Source organism: Hemicordylus capensis, chromosome 1 (genome assembly GCF_027244095.1).
Source record: "Hemicordylus capensis ecotype Gifberg chromosome 1, rHemCap1.1.pri, whole genome shotgun sequence".
In the NCBI taxonomy this organism is placed as follows: Eukaryota; Metazoa; Chordata; class Lepidosauria; order Squamata; family Cordylidae; genus Hemicordylus; species Hemicordylus capensis.
In genome coordinates this window covers 82790559-82812362 of record NC_069657.1, presented here as the reverse complement: position 1 = coordinate 82812362, position 21804 = coordinate 82790559, and the positions used below count along the sequence as shown (strand labels likewise).

Below are 21804 nucleotides of genomic sequence, written 5' to 3'. Positions count from 1 at the left end.
GTGGCGGTGTGTGCAGAAGTGCTTTTCACCAGCTACAGCTGGTATGCCAGCTGCGACCCTATTTGGAGAAGTCAGTCACTCATGCTTTGGTAACATCCAGATTTTACTACTGTGATGCGCTCTACGTGGGGCTGTCCTTGAAGATGGTTTGGAAACTTCATCTGGTTCAGAATGCTGCTGCAAAGTTGTGCATGGGTGCAAGTTGCTTCATGAGTGTCACACCCTTCCTGAGGCAGCTTCATTGGTTACTGGTTCACTTCTGGGCTAGATTCAAGGTGCTGATCTTGACCTTTAAAGCTCTACATGGCTTGGGGCTGGGGTACCTGTCAGACTGCATTCATCCATAAGAACCTGCCAGGGTCCTCCACTTAGCATTTCAGGCCTTGCTCATGGCCCCACCAGTGAGATGGTCTCTAGTCCCCACCATCCAATGGTTGGCAGGGACTAGAGACAGTGCTTTCTGGTTGTGGCCCCTCAGCTTTTGAACTCCTTCCCTGAAGAGCTTCACCATGCTCCCATCCTCAGTGTTTTTAAAGAACAATTGAAAATATGTCTTTTTAAAGAGGCTTTTTAATGTTTCATCTCTGTCTATATCTGGTAGGTTCTTTATTTTTTATAGTTCTCAGTTTTTAGCTTTTAAAATAACTTAATTTGAAACTTTTTAAAAAATTATAATTTCAAAGATGGTTTTAGCTTGGTCTTTTAATTTTTTTATCTTAAAAGTGGTCTAGTAATTAACTAGCAAAATTTCTATAATTTTAGGGTGAAGGGAGGATCTATATATTTCAGAAGCCACTAAGAGACTGCATTCCCTTACCCACAGTATCACCATTAAGGGAAGCCAATCTGCACCACCTTGCAACGTGATTTCTGTGTACAAAAATTTCACTGTTTTCTACAAGAGTGAATGGCACTCTTATATATATGAAAGTAAAGGTGTGCTCAGAGACCCTGTTCAGGTGGGAATTAAACCTGCACCCAGAAATGCAAGCTTCTTCATAGAGCAAGATTTTTTTATGTTTTTAAAGATCTTGCAATGGTGCCAAGCCAATTTATTTCTCCTCTATCCCACTCACCACCTCTCCTCTCTAATTTGTGTTGTTTTCACCCCTCTGACTTTCACCCCACCACCCTATCTTCACGACATCATGGCAAGATGGGATTTGGGGTGGAAAAAAGAGGTTTGGTCCTTGTCTCATTCCCTCTAGTAGAAAGAATATGAGTAACTAAATGTGACAGAATTTTATATATAATAGAGTGAATGATTTTGTGATCTGCCAGCAATGTCTTCCTGTCTATACCATGAGAGCCAGCGTGGTGTAGTGGCTAGAGTGCTGGACTAGGACTGGGGAGACTCAAGTTCAAATCCCCATTCAGCCATGATACTTGCTGGGTGACTCTGGGCCAGTCACTTCTCTTTCAGCCTAACCTACTTCACAGGGTTGTTGTGAGGAGAAACTTAAGTATGTAGTACACCACTCTGGGCTCCTTGGAGGAAGAGCGGGATATAAAATGAAATAAATAAAGATAAACGGTTTTAGCAAGTTCCTATGACTAGCATGTAATACAGAAAAACAGCAATGATGGGGTGGGTGGGTGTGGGTTTAGAGATCAATATCTTAGAGTAAACTTGTTTACATAAGACAGCTATGCAGCAATTCCCCTATCAGAAACAATTGAGTTGTGTTCACTTCAAGCATTTCAACACTGTGCTATATCCAGATAATCTGAAGAATATACTCATTATGCAGTCTACACTTTGACACGACCTTATTTTCGTTGCCATTGCTTTTTATTATTTATTTATCATATTTCTATACCGCCCAAACTCACATCTCTGGGTGGTTTACAATAGAAAGGTTAAAACATTAGTTAAAACAGAATAAATGATAGAAAAGTAAAACATTAATTAAAACAAAACAAATGATAACAGAAAAGATTGACACAACAATTTAAAATTATAAAATATTTTAAAACCATGTTAAAACTATTAAAACACTATTTAATTAAAAGCCTGGGTGAACAGATGCATCTTTAAAGATTTTTTAAAAGTTGTCAGAGATGGGGAGGCTCTTATTTCAGCACGGAGCACATTCCAAAACTTCGGGGCAGCAGCAGAGAAGGACCGCCTCCGAGTGGCCATCAGACAAGCCAGTGGCAAATGCAGTCGGATCTCTCCTGATGATCACAATGGGCGGTGGGGTTCATAACGAAGATGTTCTCTCAAATATCCAGGGCCCAAGCCGTTTAGGGCTTTATAGGTTATAACCAGTACCTTGTATTTTGCCCAGAAACTTATCGGCAGCCAGTGTCGCTCTTTCAGTACAGGAGTAACATGATCTCTCCGACATGACCCAGAGACCAACCTGGCTGCCGCATTCTGGACCAACTGTAGTTTCCGGACTACATACAAAGGCAGCCCCATGTAGAGCGCATTGCAGTAATCCGGTCTGGAAGTTATCAGCATGTGTACCACTATCCTGAGATCGTTTATCTCAAGAAATGGACGTACCTGGCATATCAGCCGAAGCTGACAGAAGGCACTTCTGACCACTGCCTCAACCTGAGACTCCAGGGAACAGCTTGGATCCAGAAGTAGCCCCAGACTGCGTACATGTTCCTTCCGGGGAACTGTAACCCCATCCAGAACAGGCAGATCCAGCCTACCACCACCTCCAGGCAGGCATTTAGGGAGGTTATGCCCTCTTCCAATTATGCTGACATGGAGAAATAGATTTGGGTGTCATCAGCATACTGATAGCATCCTGCACCAAATCTCCTGATGGTCTCTCTCAGCGGTTTCATGTAGATGTTAAAAACCATTGAAGACAATAAAGAGCCCCGAGGGACACCATACAAAAGTTTTTGTAGAACAACAGTCTCCAAAGGACACCATCTTGAACCTACCTGAGAGGTAGGAGAGGAACCATGGTAAAGCAGTGCCTCCCACTTCCAACCTCCTCAGACACTCCAGAAGGATACTATGGTCGATCGTATTGAAAGCCACCGAAAGGTCCAAAAGGACCAACAGAGTCACACTTCCTCTGTCAAGTCCCAATTGGAGATCATCCATCAGGCCAACCAAGGCAGTCTCCACCCCATAGCCCGCCCGAAAGCCAGTTTGAAATGGGTCTAGATCACCAGTTTCCTCTAAGACTGTCTGGAGCTGGGAAGCCATGACCGTCTCAATTACCTTGCCCAGCCATGGAAGGTTGGAGACAGGCCTGTAGTTGCTCAACTCTGAGGGAACCAAGGTAGGCTTCTTCAGAAGTGGTCTAATAATTGCCTCCTTAAGACAATGAGGCATTTTGCCTTCCCTCAGAGATGCATTTATGATCTCTTCCAGGCTTTCTACAACAACCCCACTTCCAGATAGTGTAAGTCATGTTGGGCAAGGGTCAAGAGAACAGATGGTAGGCCGCACCATTCCAAGCAGCTCACCCACATTCTCAAGAGTGGCTTTTTACTTTAACCTTTTAATGTCTTTTTTCTCCTTCGGTTATACTTTGGTTCACTACCTTTTTCCTCATGCGTTTCGTTTCTAAGTTTACTATGCAATTTGTCTCTTCTCTGAAGTTGAAGTGGTGCTCAAACCACAACCTCCCATTAGTTGCAGCACTAGCTTGACAGAGCCAAACGGCCAGAAGAGAGCGAAGGGCTTCCATTAGAAACCAATGAGGTGCTTCACAGGAATCAGGGGATCGTAAATTAAACAGCACCACGTGGCCAGTCTTCTTAGGCAGGGATCCTCAACGTTGGGCCCCCAGATGTTCTTGGACTTCAACTCCCATAATCCCCAGCCAAAGGCCACTGGGCCTGGGGATTATGGGAGTTGAAGTCCAAGAACATCTGGGGGCCCAACGTTGAGGATCCCTGTTCTAAGGTATGCCGACCTTCTTTCTCCCACTTCAGGTCCATTAAACGGTCAGAAATATGCCCTCCACATTCTCCCCCCCCCCCCGCCTCCGCTCCACTTGGCATCACAAGGCACGGCACAAGGTCCACGTTGGGTTTCCTGGGGAGTGCAGTAAAGCGAAGCTCTCTAACAGAGCAGTCTCAAATGCTCAGCATCAAACGAACCATAAAGCGGCCTTCATCAGGAGACGAGCCCCGCCCCCTTGCCCTGGGGGAAAGACAACGTTAATTTACGCTGCCCCAAAACCCAGCGCCCAACACAGCGCTCCTGGAGAGGCGCTTTGCTTCTCCTGCCCCGCTCCCCACAGAGGCCCAAAGGGAGCTTCGAGACTAACAATTCTCGAGGAAGATGGGCAGGCGAGTCGCCAGGCAAACGATGCCTGCGGGCTCCTTACTCGCCTTCCTCTCCCCCGCTCCTCCTTGCGAAGAATCTACGAGGCAGCCACCACACCACCACTGCCGCCTGGGCGAACACGCACCCCTCGCCCTCAAACAGACTATGTATTGGCGCAGGCGCGAAGCCTTTCAGTGCCAGACAACGGGCGACTCGACTGAAGTGGAGAGAAAGCAATGGACAGCAGAGCTTCCTTAAGCCGCCGCCCACCCACCCCCCATTTGCAGCCACCAGGGAAGAGAAAAGGACGGAGTTTGGCTCCTAGCGAGGCCCAGTTAAAGCGAGAAGAGAGTCATCATCACGAGAAAGCCGCTCAGAGACATAAGCCACCAGCGGGTGGACGGAGCACACTCACCGTCAGCTGCGCGCTGTTCCCTCCCTGCCCTTCCCGGGCTCCTCCTGGCAGCCGCCGCCCTCGCCTGCCCCGGGGTATCCGCCCGCACCCTGCTCAGCTCCCTCCGCCTCAGGCCGGTTTCGCAAGATGGCGGCGCTTCCGGGAGAGACCATCACAAGCCAGGAGACAGGCGCACAAACAGAGGAAGGAAAGCGCGCGCACGCGCGAGATCGGAAGAACCCCCCCCCCCCGTGCTCGAATCCGAACGAACGCGCTCGTCGCCGTCGTCCCCTTCTCCGGCAGCAGTCGGACCAGCACGGCTCGCTTGCCAAAGACGAGCCCATTAGCCCAGCCCAGAGGAGTCCGGCCACCCCCCGCTCTCTTGCGCGGAATGAACTGCTCCAACGGCCCGCACCTGGCCTGAGCCATGAGACCCCGGGCGCCCTGAGCGCGGCAATGGTGGTGCTCCTCCCCACGCTGGGTCCCGTGGCGGCGCGACTGGTCTTCTACCCGACGCTCCTGTACACGCTGGTGCGGGAGCGGCTGCCCGGCTTGCAGCGGCCGTGGTTCAGTCGCATTGACCATGCTGTGATCCTGGGGGCCTTGCCGCTGCGGGGACGGTGTCGCCAGGTAATGCCAGAGCCGGCCGGCTCAGCGGGAATCGTGCTCCATGATGGGGCCAATGTACTGATGAGTGAGGGACGGCAGCTTTCTTTCGGATAGCTTGCTTGTCTGCTTCTCATATGCATCCCAGAAATTAAGTCGGTGAAGCGTTTATAGAGGTCGAGAGAAAAGCGATGGACAGTTTCCCCGGTTTAATTTCTGCCTGTCAGACTCCTGTTGAAGGGGGCAGTGAAAAAGCTAATAATCCTGGGGCGATCTTATAGTTATGGTGTTTTCCCTATTCAACCGATCCCTGGAAAAGGAGCGCTGCTGATGTGTATTATTTCAGTTAAGTATTTGCCCCTGTAGAAGTAAACTATTGCTGTGTCACTAATGGTACAATTTACAAGGAAACATGGCCAATACATGGTCTGAGCAGGAGCTCTAATGACTTTGGAAATGCTATGAAACTAATGCCGATGTTGAATAGATGTTTAATGCATATTTTAATAAAGATTTGAATGCTTAGAGCAACCTTGGAAATAAAAGATCAGGGAATGGTTGCCTGTCCCCACATTCCCTCTACTTCCCTTCTGCAAGCCTAATTTAAAAGAGATGGTTATGGTTGGTAGTTAAAGAGTGAGAGAACCTTGCTGTAAGCCATTGGGATGAGATATTAAAACATATATATTGACTGAGTTCTCTTCTTCCTTCAGCTGGTAGAGGACGAGAACGTGCGAGGGGTGCTCACCATGAATGAAGAGTATGAGACTCGTTTCCTGTGCTGGTCCCCTGAGGCGAGTCCCCCATCAATCTATGTTGCAGAGATGGAACTGAGAGTTATCTTTGAAGCTGAAGGGGATATATAAGCATAAATGCAGAACAGAGTCTGTTTGAGGAGGAAGGATATAATAGTCTAGCATCTCGGGCACTAGTTAGCACATTCTGTGCATGTCTACTAAGAAGTAGGGATGTGCCCAAACGGATTCAGTGCCTCCTTATGGAAGTACTGGCATTCAAACCAGTTCAGTAGGTAGGGATCGGTTCCTTTAAAAAGCAGGTAAGCAGGACCTTAGCTGCTCCTCCACCGCTTTTCCGGACGTGGCGCTTGCTGTTGAAAAGACTGAGCAGCACTGAAGCCACACACCTGAACAGCAAGCACCACACTTGGAAAGGCAGTGGCACGGCAGAGGAGCAGGTAAGGTCCTGCTTACCCGCAGTTTTTTCTTTTTTCTTTTTTAAAGGAACCAACCCCCATCCTGCACGAGCTGTTTGTGCACATCCCTACAAGAAGCAAGTCCCACTGCCTAGGTTATGTAAGATTGCAGTCTTAATTGCCAATTGTCCTTTCCCTTCCTGATAGTTACTCTCCTTGTACTACCACTTAATGCTGATCTTTGTCTCCAGCCTTACTTCCTTTGTGCTGTTTTCCTTAGACATCTCTTCAGCTTATATATAAAATTTAGATCTTTCCCACTGCATCTTCCCTGATCACTTCATCTTCATAAACAGATTCATTTTTCTTCCTCCAAAGCCTGATTACTGATTCTGTGCATTTTGGGGGTTAACTGCAGGAGTGGGAGGCGATGGGTGTAGAACAGCTGCGCCTTAGCACTGTGGACCTGACCGGAGTCCCTTCACTGGAAAACCTGCACAAAGGTGTCAAGTTTGTTCTGAAGCATCGTGACTGTGGAAACAGCGTTTATGTACATTGCAAAGCTGGCCGCTTCCGCAGTGCCACCATGGTTGCTGCATACTTAATTCAGGTAAACAAAGGCACAAATAGACAGAAAAAGTGGTGTTGGCAGGAGAGCTCACTGCTAGTAGCATGCTTACTTTTATAGATAAATATAATTGTAATGTTCATATTATCGTATGTTTAGAGCAATTCTGCAAATAAAGAAGTTCAGGGGATGGTTGGCTGCCTCCACATTCTCTCTGCCTCCCTTCTGCAAGTCCAGTTTACAGAAATGGTTATAGCTGAAGTTTAATTAGTGACAACTCTGCTATCAGTAGCTGCTTCTGATCAAGGACAATATGTGAAAATCTTCCTGAGAAAGCTATACTTCTCCCAACACTGGACATAAAGGAACAAAATCCTATTTTATAGGCTATGTTGAGGAGGCTATGAGCATTATTTTAGTAGTCATTGAGAGAGGAAATGATTAACTTTACCAGATGCTTTGTGATTGGGACAGACTTGAGTGGCACTTCTTCTTTGGTATTAAAGGTGACAGGCAAATGTGAATGAATTGAAAATCCCTGCACTTTTAAGCTTCTTGTAGGTTAGGAAGTGTGTAGAAAAGTCTCCCCTAATGCACTGGATGGGCTAACAGTGCATTTTTCTTTAGCAGCTTCTAATCTAACTCAAAGTTTTGAAACTTGGCCAGGGCCTGTATCCATTTGCCATCTTGTGATATTTGGATTGTGTCAGAACACATGGTCCAAACAGAATCCATTTTGCTTTGAGAAGTGAACGACAAGCAGTACAGAAGCCATCCTTCCCCTTGCAGGAGCAAAAGAAGAGCTATTCAATTAAACAGCTGTTGAGTACTCTGCTGGAATCAGATCTCAGATTTCAGTTGAAAGACTGTCACAGATGGCAAGGATCAATTGGGATTCACTTAAGTGAAAGGGTGTTATTGATGAATTTCCTTTTCCTGTTGTATTATTAAGCTCGTTAGTTCCTACCCCAGTAACTTGATCTTTCATGTATAGGGTTTTGTTTTTTTTAAAACTTTTGTAGCTGCACCAGTGGACCCCTCAAGAGGCAATCGAAGCTATTGTTAAGATCCGTCCTCATATCATCATCCGCCAAAAACAGGTACAGTTGCTTGAGGACTTTCACAGAAGTTTAAGTGTTGCAGTTCCTGTGGAGGCACAGCACAATCTGCCAGCTAGACAGCAAAAGCCACAAGAGACTCAGCAAGAACAAAAGCCGCTGGAGGCCAAGCAGGATGCCACACTGAAAACACCTGGCTCCTAATGTGTGGTTGTGTTGGAACAGACACCTTGGTCATCTTGGCCACCAATAAATAAGTTTTCCGCAACATTTGAACAAAGAAGTTATAATCACTGTAAGTGATAAGTGAGCATATTTTGCCTCTCCTGCTACCTGTATCTATTGTTGCTGTATCTTGCTCACTTTGCAGCAGATCTATGAACTACTCTTCAGTGCTCACTTCTCAGACAAGCAGTGATGAAGCCACAGTGTTGTCCTAGGAGAGGCCTTTATTTAAACTTGATCCAAAGGGCTCACAGCATCAACAAGTAGTTTTGATACTATTTCCCCTTTTTTGTACGTCACAGTAAGAGAATGAGTCCTCCAGTATCAGCACAGAAGACCCTACTGTGGGGCCAAGTCAACTGCAAGTAGATTTAAGTTCAGTACCTCTACCTAAGGAGTTGTCTCCTGCAGCTCTAATGAGGGAGGGAACCTTCACACTCATCTGATAGTTGCAACTCTGAGGAATATGTATATCAGGGCTGCACAACTTCAGTCCTCCAGCCGTTGCAGGACTACAACATGTATCATTCCCAGCCACAGAGGCCAGTTGTCAGGCATGATGAGAGTTGTAGTTTAATATCGGCAGAAAGGCTGAAGTTGTGCAGCCCTGGTTTATATCTTGATGGATAGCTGCATTTACTCTCAACCTGCAACATGAAAGCTCTAGGAGACTGTAGAAAGAATTCAGCTACTTTGTATAGGGTCTGCTGGTGGTATCTGATCTAGACCTAAAAAGCCTCTTAGCTGGAGAGCTTTGGGACACAAGAAGCTGACCAGCAGATGACCACAGTGATAGCAGTACTTCAGATAAGGATGGGGCCTGGGTGCCATTAATTGTTTATTAAGCAGGTGTGCAGTTAGGAGGCTACTGCTGCTTGTAAGCAGGAGCTAGAAGGGGGAACTTCCAAGTGCTGTGATCTGTCTTGAGGAAGCTGGAGCTTTGGGGTCTAGGTGAGTTGGAGTAAGGTAATGGAATGTCTCCATTGTCTGGCGCTGAGCTTTTCTTCTATCAGGCCAACACAAACTGCAGATTTGTAAGCAGCACTTTAAGGCCACTGGTGACAGTTACTACAGAAGTGGCTGGATTGAGTTTGAAGGTATTGGCATCTCCCTTTTTGTAGTGATCCCGGAAGATGTAGATGTTACCATTACAGCTGGCAATTTTCCAGAAGGATGGTACTGAACTCCAGGCATCTGGCAGACAGAGCCGGGTGAAGCTATCCAGCAGAGGGTTGTAGCACAGTAGCGAATTGCCCTCAGCTACTATGAACACCAGGTCCTTGTGCAAAGCTGCATGCATGCACCCTGCAAAGGGTAACACATAGGGCTTCACATGGCACTTCTCTGTGTTAGTGTCATAGCACTGGATCAGCCGAGAGGGCTTGGTAAAGAAGTCAGCGTCGTTCTCCTCTCCACCTAACAAATAAAGGACTCCATTGAAATTTACCCCTGTAGCCCCGCACACTGCTACTTCTAGCTGACCAGTTTCTGTCCATATGTTGTCTCTTACTCTGTAGTACAGGACTGCATTAGAGAGAATGTCCTGCAGGGTCTTTCCTCCCAGTGAGTAGATTGCATCCTTGCTGGGCACGGAAACAAGAGTATGCTGGAGCCTGTCACGAGGCAAGGCAGCACACCATTCCCAGTCTATCGTAGTGTTATTGCATTTCCACATGCGCCGTGGAATGGATCCTCCAACAACATACAGATCACTGCCATACTTGCAGGCTGCGGTGATTTGGTGGCACAAGCTGTTCTGACCACTGACAGTGATGGAGTCATCCTCGGCACAGTGCAGAGAGACAGCAAGAGAATGGGTACGTGATGACTCCTTTCCAATCAAGTAGATATGAACATTCTCGCCAATTTCCTAAGAGGGGGAAACAACACTCATCAGCCTTGCACAGGTCCTTGTGCAGAAATTCAGCAAAAAGGAGGTGTGCTGATCACAAGCGCAAAAGATGCTTAAAGTACTTTAGGTCTGAGACTTTACAGCTAGGTAAGCACATGCTTCTAACCGTCCTTCACGCTGTAGCTTACCATAAGATATTGGGACATTTGCCCTTTACCTGCTGGGACTAAAACCTTCAGTGCCACCTTTATTGCAGACCAAGCACTAATAAGATGAAAAACTTACCTAAACAGTTGGGGAACATAGTGGAAATAACAAGCTAGCAAGTTTAAATTGGCTTTCTAAATGAAGGTTTTTCACATCATGCTAATTCTTTTGATAAGGTGACTCCAACATCAAAGGCAGCCACACTTTCAACTTTTTTTTGTATGGGGCAATATAGAAATGTACTAAATAAAATCAACAAACTGTGGTAACAAGTCTACAATGATCACAGTTGGGGAGAGGTGGGAAAGACAGTGATGGAGTGGACTGTGCTTAATTATGTACCTTTAAACTTGATTGCAGGATCTCTGAAAAACCTGCACGTTCTTCTTTATTGAAGTTGATCCAGGTTTCAATGGCAGCTTTTGGATTCTGAGAACATGGCACCCCATCTGTATAGTTGCAGATAAAAATGGTAAAATATCTCATTTTCATGGCAGAAGCAGAGCAAGCACTCTCTCCAAATCTCCCCTCCCCCACCAATGCATACCAGGTTTACCTGGAGAAGCATCAGGATTGCAAGTTATAATTCCTATTTTATGGATTAACCCAGAAGCTGCAAGGATGTGACCTGCTGCAGACCACCCAATGAGTTCATGGCTTCTCTGGGAAATATGACCCAGAATTATTCACTAGACTAGCCCATACTCTCTCCTTGGAGTTAGAATTAAAGCAAATATCAGGTAGTATTTAATGTTACTTCAGTTATTCTTCAGAGAGGGGCTTCTAGTTCATTTTCTTGTCACATGGGAAATTGACATGGACAAATTTATAGTACTGCTGCTGTAAAAGATTTTAGTGTTTCTTGCAATCCATGAAATTCACCTATCATTGGTCACCAAAAACACCCTCAGATTTTTGGTTTTCCTTTTGGACAATAAGAATTCAAATAATAGATTTTTAAAAGAGTTCAATCATGACATGTTCCAAGCTGATGCAGGGTTCAAGGGTATTTGAAACATTTTTAAATGTTGGGTTTTTTCCTACAATCAGGTGAGTCCTATCAGTGCACATTCATTGCATGATATAATCAAACTGCTCATCTTCTGGGCCCACAGGACTTCAATACTTTGTTTCTGTGGAAGATCCCATTACTAGCAATAAGATCAGCGCTGCAGAAACCAGCAGAATTTAATAGGGATTTCAGATCAGAAAATAGGTCAGTAGGTTGAACCACTGACACTATCTTCAATAGTGTTTAAGACTCAGTATTTTAATTCTTGCCATAAAGCTTGCTTGTTTTGCATTGGGTTTGCCCTAATTTGGGGTGCTGATACCAACTGTAGCTTAAGAGAAATTCTGCATGTATTATATTACTATCACCCCCCTCCCCAATGTATTGGTACAATCCTTAGTACACTATGTAGGAAAAAACAAAGAACATAAAAATAAAATCACAAACTGATCATCACTCTGCTTGTTGTTGATTATTAAAATACATATTCTAGAAGTGTATTAAGACCAGCTGACCTAAAATTCAACTTACATCGCTAAATCTAAATTAATTTTGCAAGCAAGCTATTCAGGGGTGGCCATCCAGTTAAAAACATAAAAACAGCCCTGTTGGATCAGGCCCAAGGCCTGTCTAGTCCAGCATCCTGTTTCACACAGTGGCCCCCACCACATACCTCAGGGAAGTCCACAGGCAAGAGCTGAAGGCATGCCCTCTCTCCTGCTATTGCTCCCCTGCAACTGGTATTTAGAGGCAGCTTGCCTCTGAGGCTGGAGGTGGCTTACAGCCCTCAGATTGGTAGCCATTGACAGACCTGTCCCCCTAAACCCTTCTTAAAGCCATCCAGGCTGTTTGGTGTTACCACATCTTGTGGAAGAGAATTCCATAGGTTAATTATGCGTTGTGTGAAAAAGTTATTCCTTTTGGTCCTGAATGTTGTTGCAATCAGTTTCATGGGATGACCGCTGGTTCTAGCATTGTTATGTTTTTTTATACCATCTGATATGTACATCTCGATGGTGTACAATTTTAACACAATATAAAACAAAGTAAAACCAGTTAAAATGTAATAAAATACAATAAAAACAATTTCATAAAATAAAAACAAATTAAATAGTTTTCATTTCAGTTAAAAGCCCGAGAAAACACATGTGTCTTGAGGGTCTTCCGAAAAGCAAACAGAGATGGGGAAGTTCTTGTTTTGACAGGGAGCATATTCGAAAGCCCTGAGGCAGCCATAGAGAAGGCCCAGTCCCAAGTTGCCATCAAATGAGTCGGTGGCAACCGTAAACAGACCTCTCCAGAAGACTGTAATAAGCAACAGGGTTCATAACGAAGAAGGCACTCTCTTAAATACCCTGAGCCCAAGCCATAGGGCTTTATAGATAATAGCCAGCACTGTATTTCTCCTGGAAACATATTGGCAGCTAGTGCAGTTCTTTTAAAAGTGGTGTGTTATGGTCCCTTTATCCCCTTTATAGCTTCCTTGACTTTTCTTGTAAGCCATGCTGGCCTCCTCCCACACTTGGTGGCACATTTCCTCCTTTTTTGGTATACATTCTAACTGGGCTTCGCTTATTGTGGTATTAAATAAACTCCATGCATTCTGGAGCAAAGTGATTTTCCTTTTTTTTCCTTTTCAACAAACTCCTTATTTTAGAGAAAACAAGTTCTTCTGAAGTTCAAAGTGTCTGTACTAGGCTGCCTTGGCGCTTCTTTCGCATGTGTGCTGAATTTGATCACACTATGGTCACTGTTCCCTAAAGGTTCCATGACACTGACAGCTCTCACCAGGTCCTGTGCACCATTCAGGACTAAGTCCAAAGTCACCTTCTCCCTGGTTGGTTCCATGACCAGCTGTTCTAGGGCATAGTCATTCAGTGTGTGTAAAAATTTGGCCACTTTGCCATTACCTGAATGTGAATTTACCTAGACTGTGTGGGTAATTAAAGTCACCCATTATTACAGCTCTCTCCTTGACGCCTGCCTGATTTTATTTATTCATTCAATTTATATACTGCTCTTCCTAAGGTGGCCCAAGGTAGTTTACATTAAAATTAAAAAACATAACAAAATAAAACTTTTAAACTAGAGTAAAACTAGATATTAAAAGTCAGGCTAAAAAGATGGATCTTTAAGGCTCTCCTGAAGACCTCCAAGGAAGATAATCCTTTTATATCCATGGAGACTGTGTTCCACAATCCAGGGGCAATGACTGAGAAGGCCCAATCCCAGGATGCCACCAGATGAACTGGTGGCACCCAAAGATGGACCCCTCTTGATGATCTCTATGAGCGGTGGGGATCTTGTAGAGAAAGGTACTATCTCAGGTAATCTGGACCTAAGCTATTAACGATTTAAAGGTATTATAATCAGCGCTTTGTGCTTTGCCCAGAAACATATTGGCAACCAGTGCAACTGTTTAAGAACAGGCATAATGTGGTCTCTCTAGGTTACCTCAGAGACCAATCTGGCTGCTGCATTTTGAACTAACTGGTTTCCAAATTACGTACAAAGGCAGTCCTACTCGGAGTGCACTGCAGGAGTCCAACCTGGAAGTTACCAGCTGATGTACCACTCTTTTCAGATTGTCGTCCTCAAGGAAACAGAGGCACCAGGGTGAGACCCAGGTCCAAGAGCATTCCCAAGCTACAGACCTGTTCTTTCTGGGTGGGTGTAACCTCATCCAGAACAGGAAGTTCTATACTGTCTTGCAGATTACGACCCCCAACAATAAACACCTCCATCTTGCTTGGGTTTAGCTTCAGTTTATTCTCCCTCATCCAGCCCATTACTGCCAGTAGACAGACATTTAAGGAGGTAATGTCATTTCCTGATATTGATGACAAGGAGAAATAGATTTGGGTGTCATCAGCATATTGCTAACACCCAGCACCAAATGCCCTGGTGATCTCACCCAGCGGTTTCATGTAGATATTAAAAAGCATTGGTGACTCATATAGTAGCTCCAGTTTTAAAGAGCAACTGTCACCAAGCACCACCATCTGAAATCTACCCAAGACATAGGAGCAGAACCACTGTAAAACAGTGCCTCCTATCATCTCCCTCAGGTGATCCAGAAGAATAATGGTCGATGGCATCAAAAGACACTGAGAGATCCAAAAGAATCAGCAGAGTTATACTCCCTCTGTCAATTCCCTGGCAAAAGTCATGTCAGGCCAACCAAGGCCATCTCAACCCCATAGCCCGCCCTAAAGCCAGTCTGAAATGGGTCTAGATAATCAGTTTCCTTGGAGCTGGTCAGCCACCACACTCTCAATTACCTTACCCAACCATGGGAGGTTGGCAATTGGTCTATAATTATTCATCACCAAATCTAAACTACTCCCCCTGGCACCACCATCTCATCCACACATTGAGACCCCTCAGCTCTGCCTGTCTCGCTGGCCCTACGCATGGAACAGGTAGTATTTTTATATGTGTTTTAAATGTTTTCTGTTAACTGCCCAGAGATGAAAGTTTGGGCAGTATATACATTTGATAAATAAATAAATTTCTGAGAATGTTGCTTTGGGGGTCCTGGACTTCAATATGCTACCTAGCAGCATAGATTTGGTTTCCAGGACCTCCCAACTGTATTTCCCAACATCGTAGGTGCCGATGTGCACCATGACAGCTGGCTCCTTCCCAGCACTGCCTAACAACCTATCTAGACACTGTGGGATGTCCGCAACCTTTACACCAGGCAGGCAAGTCACTGTGTAGTCTACATGCAGGTCACAGGCCCATCTCTCTATATTCCAATGATTGAATCACCCACTACTAGGAGCCCCCTCCCCCCATCTGCGAGAGGACATGGGCTTATCATTCACAGAAGGGATCCCTTCTAAGGGAGTCTTTCTCTTTTCCTCAGAATGTCCTCCTCAAGACACCTTCATTCTCCCTGACAGCAGAGGAGCCATCAGCCTGGAAGTGGGATGCCTCCAACATGACCCTGAAGGTCTCTTCCACATACCTCTCTGAGTTTATCCAGATCAGCCACCTTGGCTTTGAGGGAAAAGAACATATTCCCTGCCCTGCATTCCTTGACTGGGGGGGGGGGTGTAATAAAGAAAAACTGCCACCTTGCCTAGTTTGCTACTTAAAAAGGCATACACCCATAGAAAAAGAGACATCCCTCCTACACTAAGAGCGATGGGTTCCAAGTCTGGCAAAGAGGAAGCAAAAGGCCCCCACATACTGTTGGTTTTTCAATGGAGGCTGCATGCAAAGCTCTTTTGTATCTTTTAAACTATGGTAGCTGAGTATAGGTGCCTCTAGTTTCTTTTCTGGAAGGCAATTTTAACTTATACAGGGATCAGGGGATTCATCTCCGTTAAATAAATATCTTCCTTTTCAACATTAATTCTACCAAAGTAGCTGTCAACATATTTAATATTTTTCCCATATTGCATTTCCTGACATAGAATTACAAGATGGCATAACAATATTCTAACATACAATTTCATTTTCCTCTTCACCACTAAAACTGCATAAAAGTTTAGTTTCCTACAGATTCTGTTGCAATACTGAAAGCAGAGAACAGAAAGTTATATATCCTTACTTTTAGAGTTGACTCTGACTGGTCAGTTAATTTGCCAAATACTGATTTAAAGGGAATTTCATAACATTTATTAGTAACAAAATGATTATGCTGGTTAACAGGTGTTAATTTCCAAAGCTGAGTTCAATTTCAAGTCTGAAACTTAAAGATAAGTTTTAATAGTAGATATTTTTGACAGCCTATAGCTACTGTCATATTTATAACTGCCATTCAGACTACCACTGTGCATGCGATAGGCAAGAGAGGGAATTTTCATCTATCTCCCTTTATCTCTGAAGCTCACTCTGCCTCCCAAAAATATGTCCCTCTGGGTTGTTGTGCAACCCTTCAGAGAGAAGAGGAGACTGGCAAAAATTGCCCCTTCCCCAGCATGTGTGTATTAGTCTGCATGTCAGCTTATAGCTCCAGATTTGAAAAATGAAATACTTTTAGAACTACAGTTCACAATTTCTCAGAGCAGGCTAAGAAAAAGGGAAAAGAGGTAAGTGTTAATTCCTTTTAAAAGCAAGCAGAAGAGATTCCTGGGAATATTCTTGCATGTTTCATCTAGTAATTTGTTGTTGCTGAATAGAACTCCTTGAAACTGCAACATGAAAAAAAATGGCAAGAGGGATGACACAGTAGTTATTGCTGTTTAAGGAAGAGATGGGAAATTTCAATACAAAGCCTCGAGAGAGAGAGGGCAATAAAGAGTGTGAGAATCTTGTTCCCCATAGTATAAAGGATTAGTGCCTTTACAAATGATTCCTTGGTCTTACATTTTGGATTTCTAGGGGAAATCAACTGAAGCTGCAGAGCAGAAGTTACCCTATAATAGCCCCTTGCTATCCTGGAGCTTACCTGATCTCCAGGTATGACTTAACAGCTTTACCTCCCAGGCATAAGTTACTGTTCTTCATAGCAAACCTTTTATTTGCTTAATGGCCACAAGTCAAGTTGTGGCTTTGACTTATTGGACCTGGGTCTGAACCAGCAGAAACCTCTGTGTATAGAGATCAGCTGAACCTGCTAGGTATATTAGCATCGGTTGCCCACAAATAATCTTTTATTCAGTTCGCCGCATCTGCCTTCAGATTACATGCTGCTAAGAAGGGGATTGCCAGCAGATCACCACTTGAGGAACAATACAAAAAAAGCTGGATGTCAGAGCAGAAAAATAACCTTCAGAATTAAGTTTCACTTTAATTCATGGATCTAACAATCCATTTTGAATTAACTGATTTCAACAGACATATACTATATTGGAACACTTGATTTTTTTTTTAGTAACGTATAGCAGTTTTCATTGTAAACAAAGTACAGATCTTAGAAATGCATGATCCAAAGGACCACTGCTATCTCTTATTTTGTGTGTGAAAATATATCACTTGGCTGAATGGAGCACACAAGTCTTTGTTCACCAGCTGAACTTTGTATCCAACTAGAAAAAGTACAAGTTCTGATAAGTACAGGTGAAACTCGAAAAATTAGAATATCGTGCAAAAGTTCATTAATTTCAGTAATGCAAATTAAAAGGTGAAACTGATATATGAGATAGATGCATTACATGCAAAGCGAGATAAGTCAAGCCTTAATTTGTTATAATTGTGATGATCATGGCGTACAGCTCATGAGAATCCCAAATCCACAATCCCAGAAAATTAGAATATTGTGAAAAGGTTCAACAGTCTAGGCTCCAGGTGTCCCACTCCAATCAGCTAATCAATCCATAACACCTGCAAAGGGTTCCTGAGCCTTTAAATGGTCTCTCAGTCTGGTTCATTAGGAATCACAATCATGGGAAAGACTGCTGACTTGACAGTTGTGCAGAAAACCATCATTGACACCCTCCATAAGGAGGGAAAGCCTCAAAAGGTAATTGCAAAAGAAGTTGGATGTTCCCAAAGTGCTGTATCAAAGCACATTAATAGAAAGTTATGTGGAAGGGAAAGTGTGGAAGAAAAAGGTGCACAAGCAGCAGGGATGACCGCAGCCTGGAGAGGATTGTCAGGAAAAGGCCATTCAAAAGTGTTGGGGACTTTCACAAGGAGTGGACTGAGGCTAGAGTTAGTGCATCAAGAGCCACCACACACAGACGGATCCTGGACATGGGCTTCAAATGTCGTATTCCTCTTGTCAAGCCGCTCCTGAACAACAAACAACGTCAGAAGCGTCTTACCTGGGCTCAAGAAAAAAAGAACTGGTCTGTTGCTCAGTGGTCCAAAGTCCTCTTTTCTGATGAGAGCAACTTTTGCATCTCATTTGGAAACCAAGGACCCAGAGTCTGGAGGAAGAATGGAGAGGCACACAACGCAAGATGCTTGAAGTCCAGTGTGAAGTTTCCACAGTCTGTGTTGATTTGGGGAGCCATGTCATCTGCTGGTGTTGGTCCACTGTGCTTCATTAAGTCCAGGGTCAACGCAGCCGTCTATCAGAAGATTTTGGAGCACTTCATGCTTCCTTCCGCAGACGAGCTGTATGAGGATGCTGATTTCATTTTCCAGCAGGACTTGGCACCTGCCCACACTGCCAAAAGTACCAAAACCTGGTTCAATGACCATGGGATTACTGTGCTTGATTGGCCAGCAAACTCGCCTGACCTGAACCCCATAGAGAATCTATGGGGCATTGCCAAGAGAAGGATGAGAGACATGAGACAAAACAATGCAGAAGAGCTGAAGGCCGCTATTGAAGCATCCTGGTCTTCCATAACACCTCAGCAGTGCCACAGGCTGATAGCATCCATGCCACACCGCATTGAGGCAGTAATTGCTGCAGAAGGGGCCCAAACCAAGTACTGAATACATATGCATGCTTATACTTTTCAGAGGGCCGATATTGTTCTATTTACAATCCTTGTCTTCTTGGTTCCATGTAATATTCTAATTTTCTGGGATTGTGGATTTGGGGTTCTCATGAGCTGTACGCCATGATAATCACAATTATAACAAATTAAGGCTTGACTTATCTCGCTTTGCATGTAATGCGTCTATCTCATATATCAGTTTCACCTTTTAATTTGCATTACTGAAATTAATGAACTTTTGCACGATATTCTAATTTTTCGAGTTTCACCTGTAGTTGCCCAGAGTGTCCAAAGTCGTCATCCTGTGCTTTGAAAACCTAAGGTGGTATAGTTTTCCACTGAAGCATGAAGGCTTTTGAGGGAAACAGCCATTTTATTCATGGCATTAGTTTCTAAACTTTGCTAGTTATCACTTCAAAAATCTTGCTCTATCTATACCTCATACCTGGCTCGTCTTTACTGTTTCTGAAGTACACAGATTATGAAAATAATTTCCACTATTTACTAATGTCTAGTTGTGGCATTTTTAAAAAATATATTGAAAATTTTGAATAAAGTATTTTAAAGGACCTCCACTTGGCCTCTCAGATGCCCACCCTGTCTAATGTTTCACAACTATAATATACGGCTGTTCTCGGTAACCATTCTACCTACCTGAGATAATATCTGTCAGGAGACGGAGAGGAAGGTGCAGAAACTCCTCTGTTTCCTGAAGTTGTGACAAATATGATTTGGCGCAATGCTTGGCAGCTGTGTAGAGCTCCACATCACTGTGCTGATCAGCCAACCACATAATTTGCAAACAGTTCCCCACTTGCACTGTTCGAGTCAAGAAACGAGAGCACTCCTCAAAGAGGGCAGTTAGTTGGTACATATCTGCCACCTCATAAGTCTCCTGCAAATCTTCTGCCCTCAGCTTCACAGTTCCATAATAAATATAATCCACCAGAAGCTGAAAGACACTCTCACTAACATCTTGTAGCTCAATCACCCGGTTATGTGCCTCCTTCAGATTAGAAGTGAACATAGAACGAAAGAAGCAACTCTGAGCCGAGAGGACTAGCCGATGCAGTTGGAATTCTTTGCCTTTTACAGAGATTGTAACATCTGCAAAGAGTTCATCTTCCAGGCACAGCTTCATAATTCCTTGGGCCACGCGGCCTGAGTGAGAACGGTCAGTGAAAGTGTAATTCACAAAGTAGTTCTCCTCGGTTGAGGAGTTTGCAGCTTCCTCTGCTGAGGAACCCCCAGTCTCCTCCAGTGAGTCCATATTGTTGCCTTGATCTGACCTCCAACAATCTGAAATGCAATGGACATGGAAGATTTACACAGATTTTTGCTATACTATGCTAAAACTATTTCAACAAACTTGGCAAAGAGCCACCTTTTAATGTGGTGATTCTCTTTATTAAGCGGGTGGAGAGTAACTGGCCCTATCCACCCCCAGCACAATACCTCCAGTGACTGTTGCTGGTGACTATTTTATGTTTCTTTTAGGTTGTGAGCCCTTTGGGGTCAGGGATCCATCTTTCTTTCTTTCATTCATTCATTTCTCTGTGTAAACCGCCCTGAGCCATTTTTGGAAGGGTGGTATAGAAATCAAATGAATAAAAATAATAAAAATAATATACAGTTAAACATGAAAAAGGCATACTCCAAGTCAGACATACACCTGTATCCTACTATTTAGAAACAGTAGTAATAACAATTACTTCAGGGTACTACTACTGTGCACCCAACAACATACCACTACCGTACATGGTACTTCATGGATAATGTAATATACTGCAACATCCTTATGTGACATCAGATCAGCTTTCAAATGCTGGTTGGCCACTGATTGCTAGACTCTGCACAGTTTGAAAAAAGTATTAGACATACATCCCAGTATAAGTCAATAGTTTGAAGAGACATTCTTAACAAAATGGTTTTGTATGTCTTATGGGTGGCTTTTAGTGTATTTTAAAAACCAGAATACCCAGTAAATATTTATAATATATTCATTTGTTGAATTCCCAATTAAAACACAATTCCAAAAGTTTGATGTCATTCACACAAGAGCATCCCCAAGAGTTGATTCACACACTGCAACCACAATCTAGTGCAAAGTTAAGGACACACAGAGCACAGTGCTTATGCATGTTTACTCAGAAGCAAGTCCCGTTGAGTATAATGAGGCTTATTCCCAAGCAAGTAGTACTGGACTGAAGCCTTGCGACTTTAATGGCTCTCGGAGCGCTCCGGTTCTGAAACTTTGCCTCTCTTTTTACCGCGAATATGAGGTGTACGCGCTACATACGAGCGAATGCCATGCGAGGAAGACAGCCACGCATTTTGGAAGACGTAAAAATGTATCTCCGCGTGTCTGGGAGCTTGCGATTGCTTGGGGCTGCCTGCCATGTAAACATACATCCTTAAAGACACTTATTTGCCTCTTGCAGGGCGTGAAATGGACCTCAAAGAGGAGGAATGACTGAGAGAAGGGTTACGGACATGGCCGAATCACGGGCAAACAGGCAAAACGACTGCATGGTTTACTAATAGTGACAACAACAACTGTCATATGAGTTGCCTGGGCGCAAGAATAATAAGAGGCCAGAGGCAGTATCCGCAAACACTCGGCAGCGGTCACCTGGCGCCGGTCTTCCCCATTTGAACGGCGGAACCAAAATCTACACGCCTTGACCCGTCTCTCAGCCTTCAAGCAAAGACAGCTCAGACCAGACAGTTTCAGCCAGACGCTGTTGAAACCGCCGGGCTTAAGCTAGCGCAGCACTGCCGAGCGAAGGCCCCGAGGACGGCTCTGAAGCAGCGCAGCCTGCCACCGGCGTCAGTCAGCGCTGCCCCTCCCACCGTTGGTGAAGGGCAACGAACCTTCCCGCCCCCGCAACGGGCAAGAGCCAGCCCGGGGAAAGGAAGCTCCCAGGCTTGGCGGGCGGCGGCGGCGGCAGCTCTTACTTGCGGCTCCTCCCTTCATCCCGCTAGCTCGGAATTTCACACCGGGAATGGCTTAGGGGAATGCGAGAAAGGGCTGCACTTCCCGACTCCGTTCGGTAAGCTCCCGGAAGCTGCCCCAGCTGACGATCACCCCATATGCGCGCGCTCCTCATTTCCGGATCATGTTAACACGCGCG

General features: G+C 44.6%; 3 protein-coding genes across 11 annotated transcripts in view; 1 reads left to right on the top strand and 2 right to left on the bottom strand.

Moving 5' to 3' along the window:
• Positions 1–4847, bottom strand: part of CELF1 (CUGBP Elav-like family member 1) — an 81354-nt gene extending 76507 nt beyond the window's left edge. For 2 of the 6 annotated variants that reach the window (XM_053260081.1, XM_053260166.1), the window contains exon 1: positions 4665–4845. The gene's annotated coding sequence lies outside the window, so the exon portion shown is untranslated. Of the gene's footprint in view, positions 1–4664 lie in introns of all 6 variants that reach the window. The other 4 variants (XM_053259899.1, XM_053259992.1, XM_053260327.1 and 1 more) reach the window with 4 other exon arrangements.
• On the top strand, positions 4676–11780 carry PTPMT1 (protein tyrosine phosphatase mitochondrial 1). 2 transcript variants are annotated; one of them, XM_053260945.1, is made up of 4 exons: positions 4693–5273; positions 5963–6038; positions 6816–7012; positions 7993–11780. In XM_053260945.1, the coding sequence occupies exons 1-4, from the start codon at positions 4791–4793 to the stop codon at positions 8230–8232; spliced, it is 996 nt and encodes a 331-aa protein (XP_053116920.1). In that variant the 5' UTR covers positions 4693–4790; the 3' UTR covers positions 8233–11780. The 2 variants fall into 2 exon arrangements, with proteins under 2 accessions (XP_053117000.1, XP_053116920.1); XM_053261025.1 differs by lacking the exon at positions 6816–7012 and having other exon boundaries at positions 4676–5273; positions 5963–6043.
• KBTBD4 (kelch repeat and BTB domain containing 4) lies at positions 7043–21788 on the bottom strand. Of its 3 annotated transcripts, none has more exons than XM_053259604.1 (4): positions 21545–21788; positions 19325–19969; positions 10655–10761; positions 7043–10123 (listed from the first exon to the last, which is right to left on the bottom strand). In XM_053259604.1, exons 1-4 carry the CDS (start codon positions 21645–21647, stop codon positions 9263–9265), a joined length of 1716 nt encoding a protein of 571 aa, XP_053115579.1. In that variant the 5' UTR covers positions 21648–21788; the 3' UTR covers positions 7043–9262. The 3 variants fall into 3 exon arrangements, with proteins under 3 accessions (XP_053115579.1, XP_053115655.1, XP_053115735.1); XM_053259680.1 differs by having other exon boundaries at positions 21629–21788; XM_053259760.1 differs by lacking the exon at positions 21545–21788 and adding an exon at positions 21303–21508.
• Positions 21789–21804: the final 16 nt, after the last annotated feature.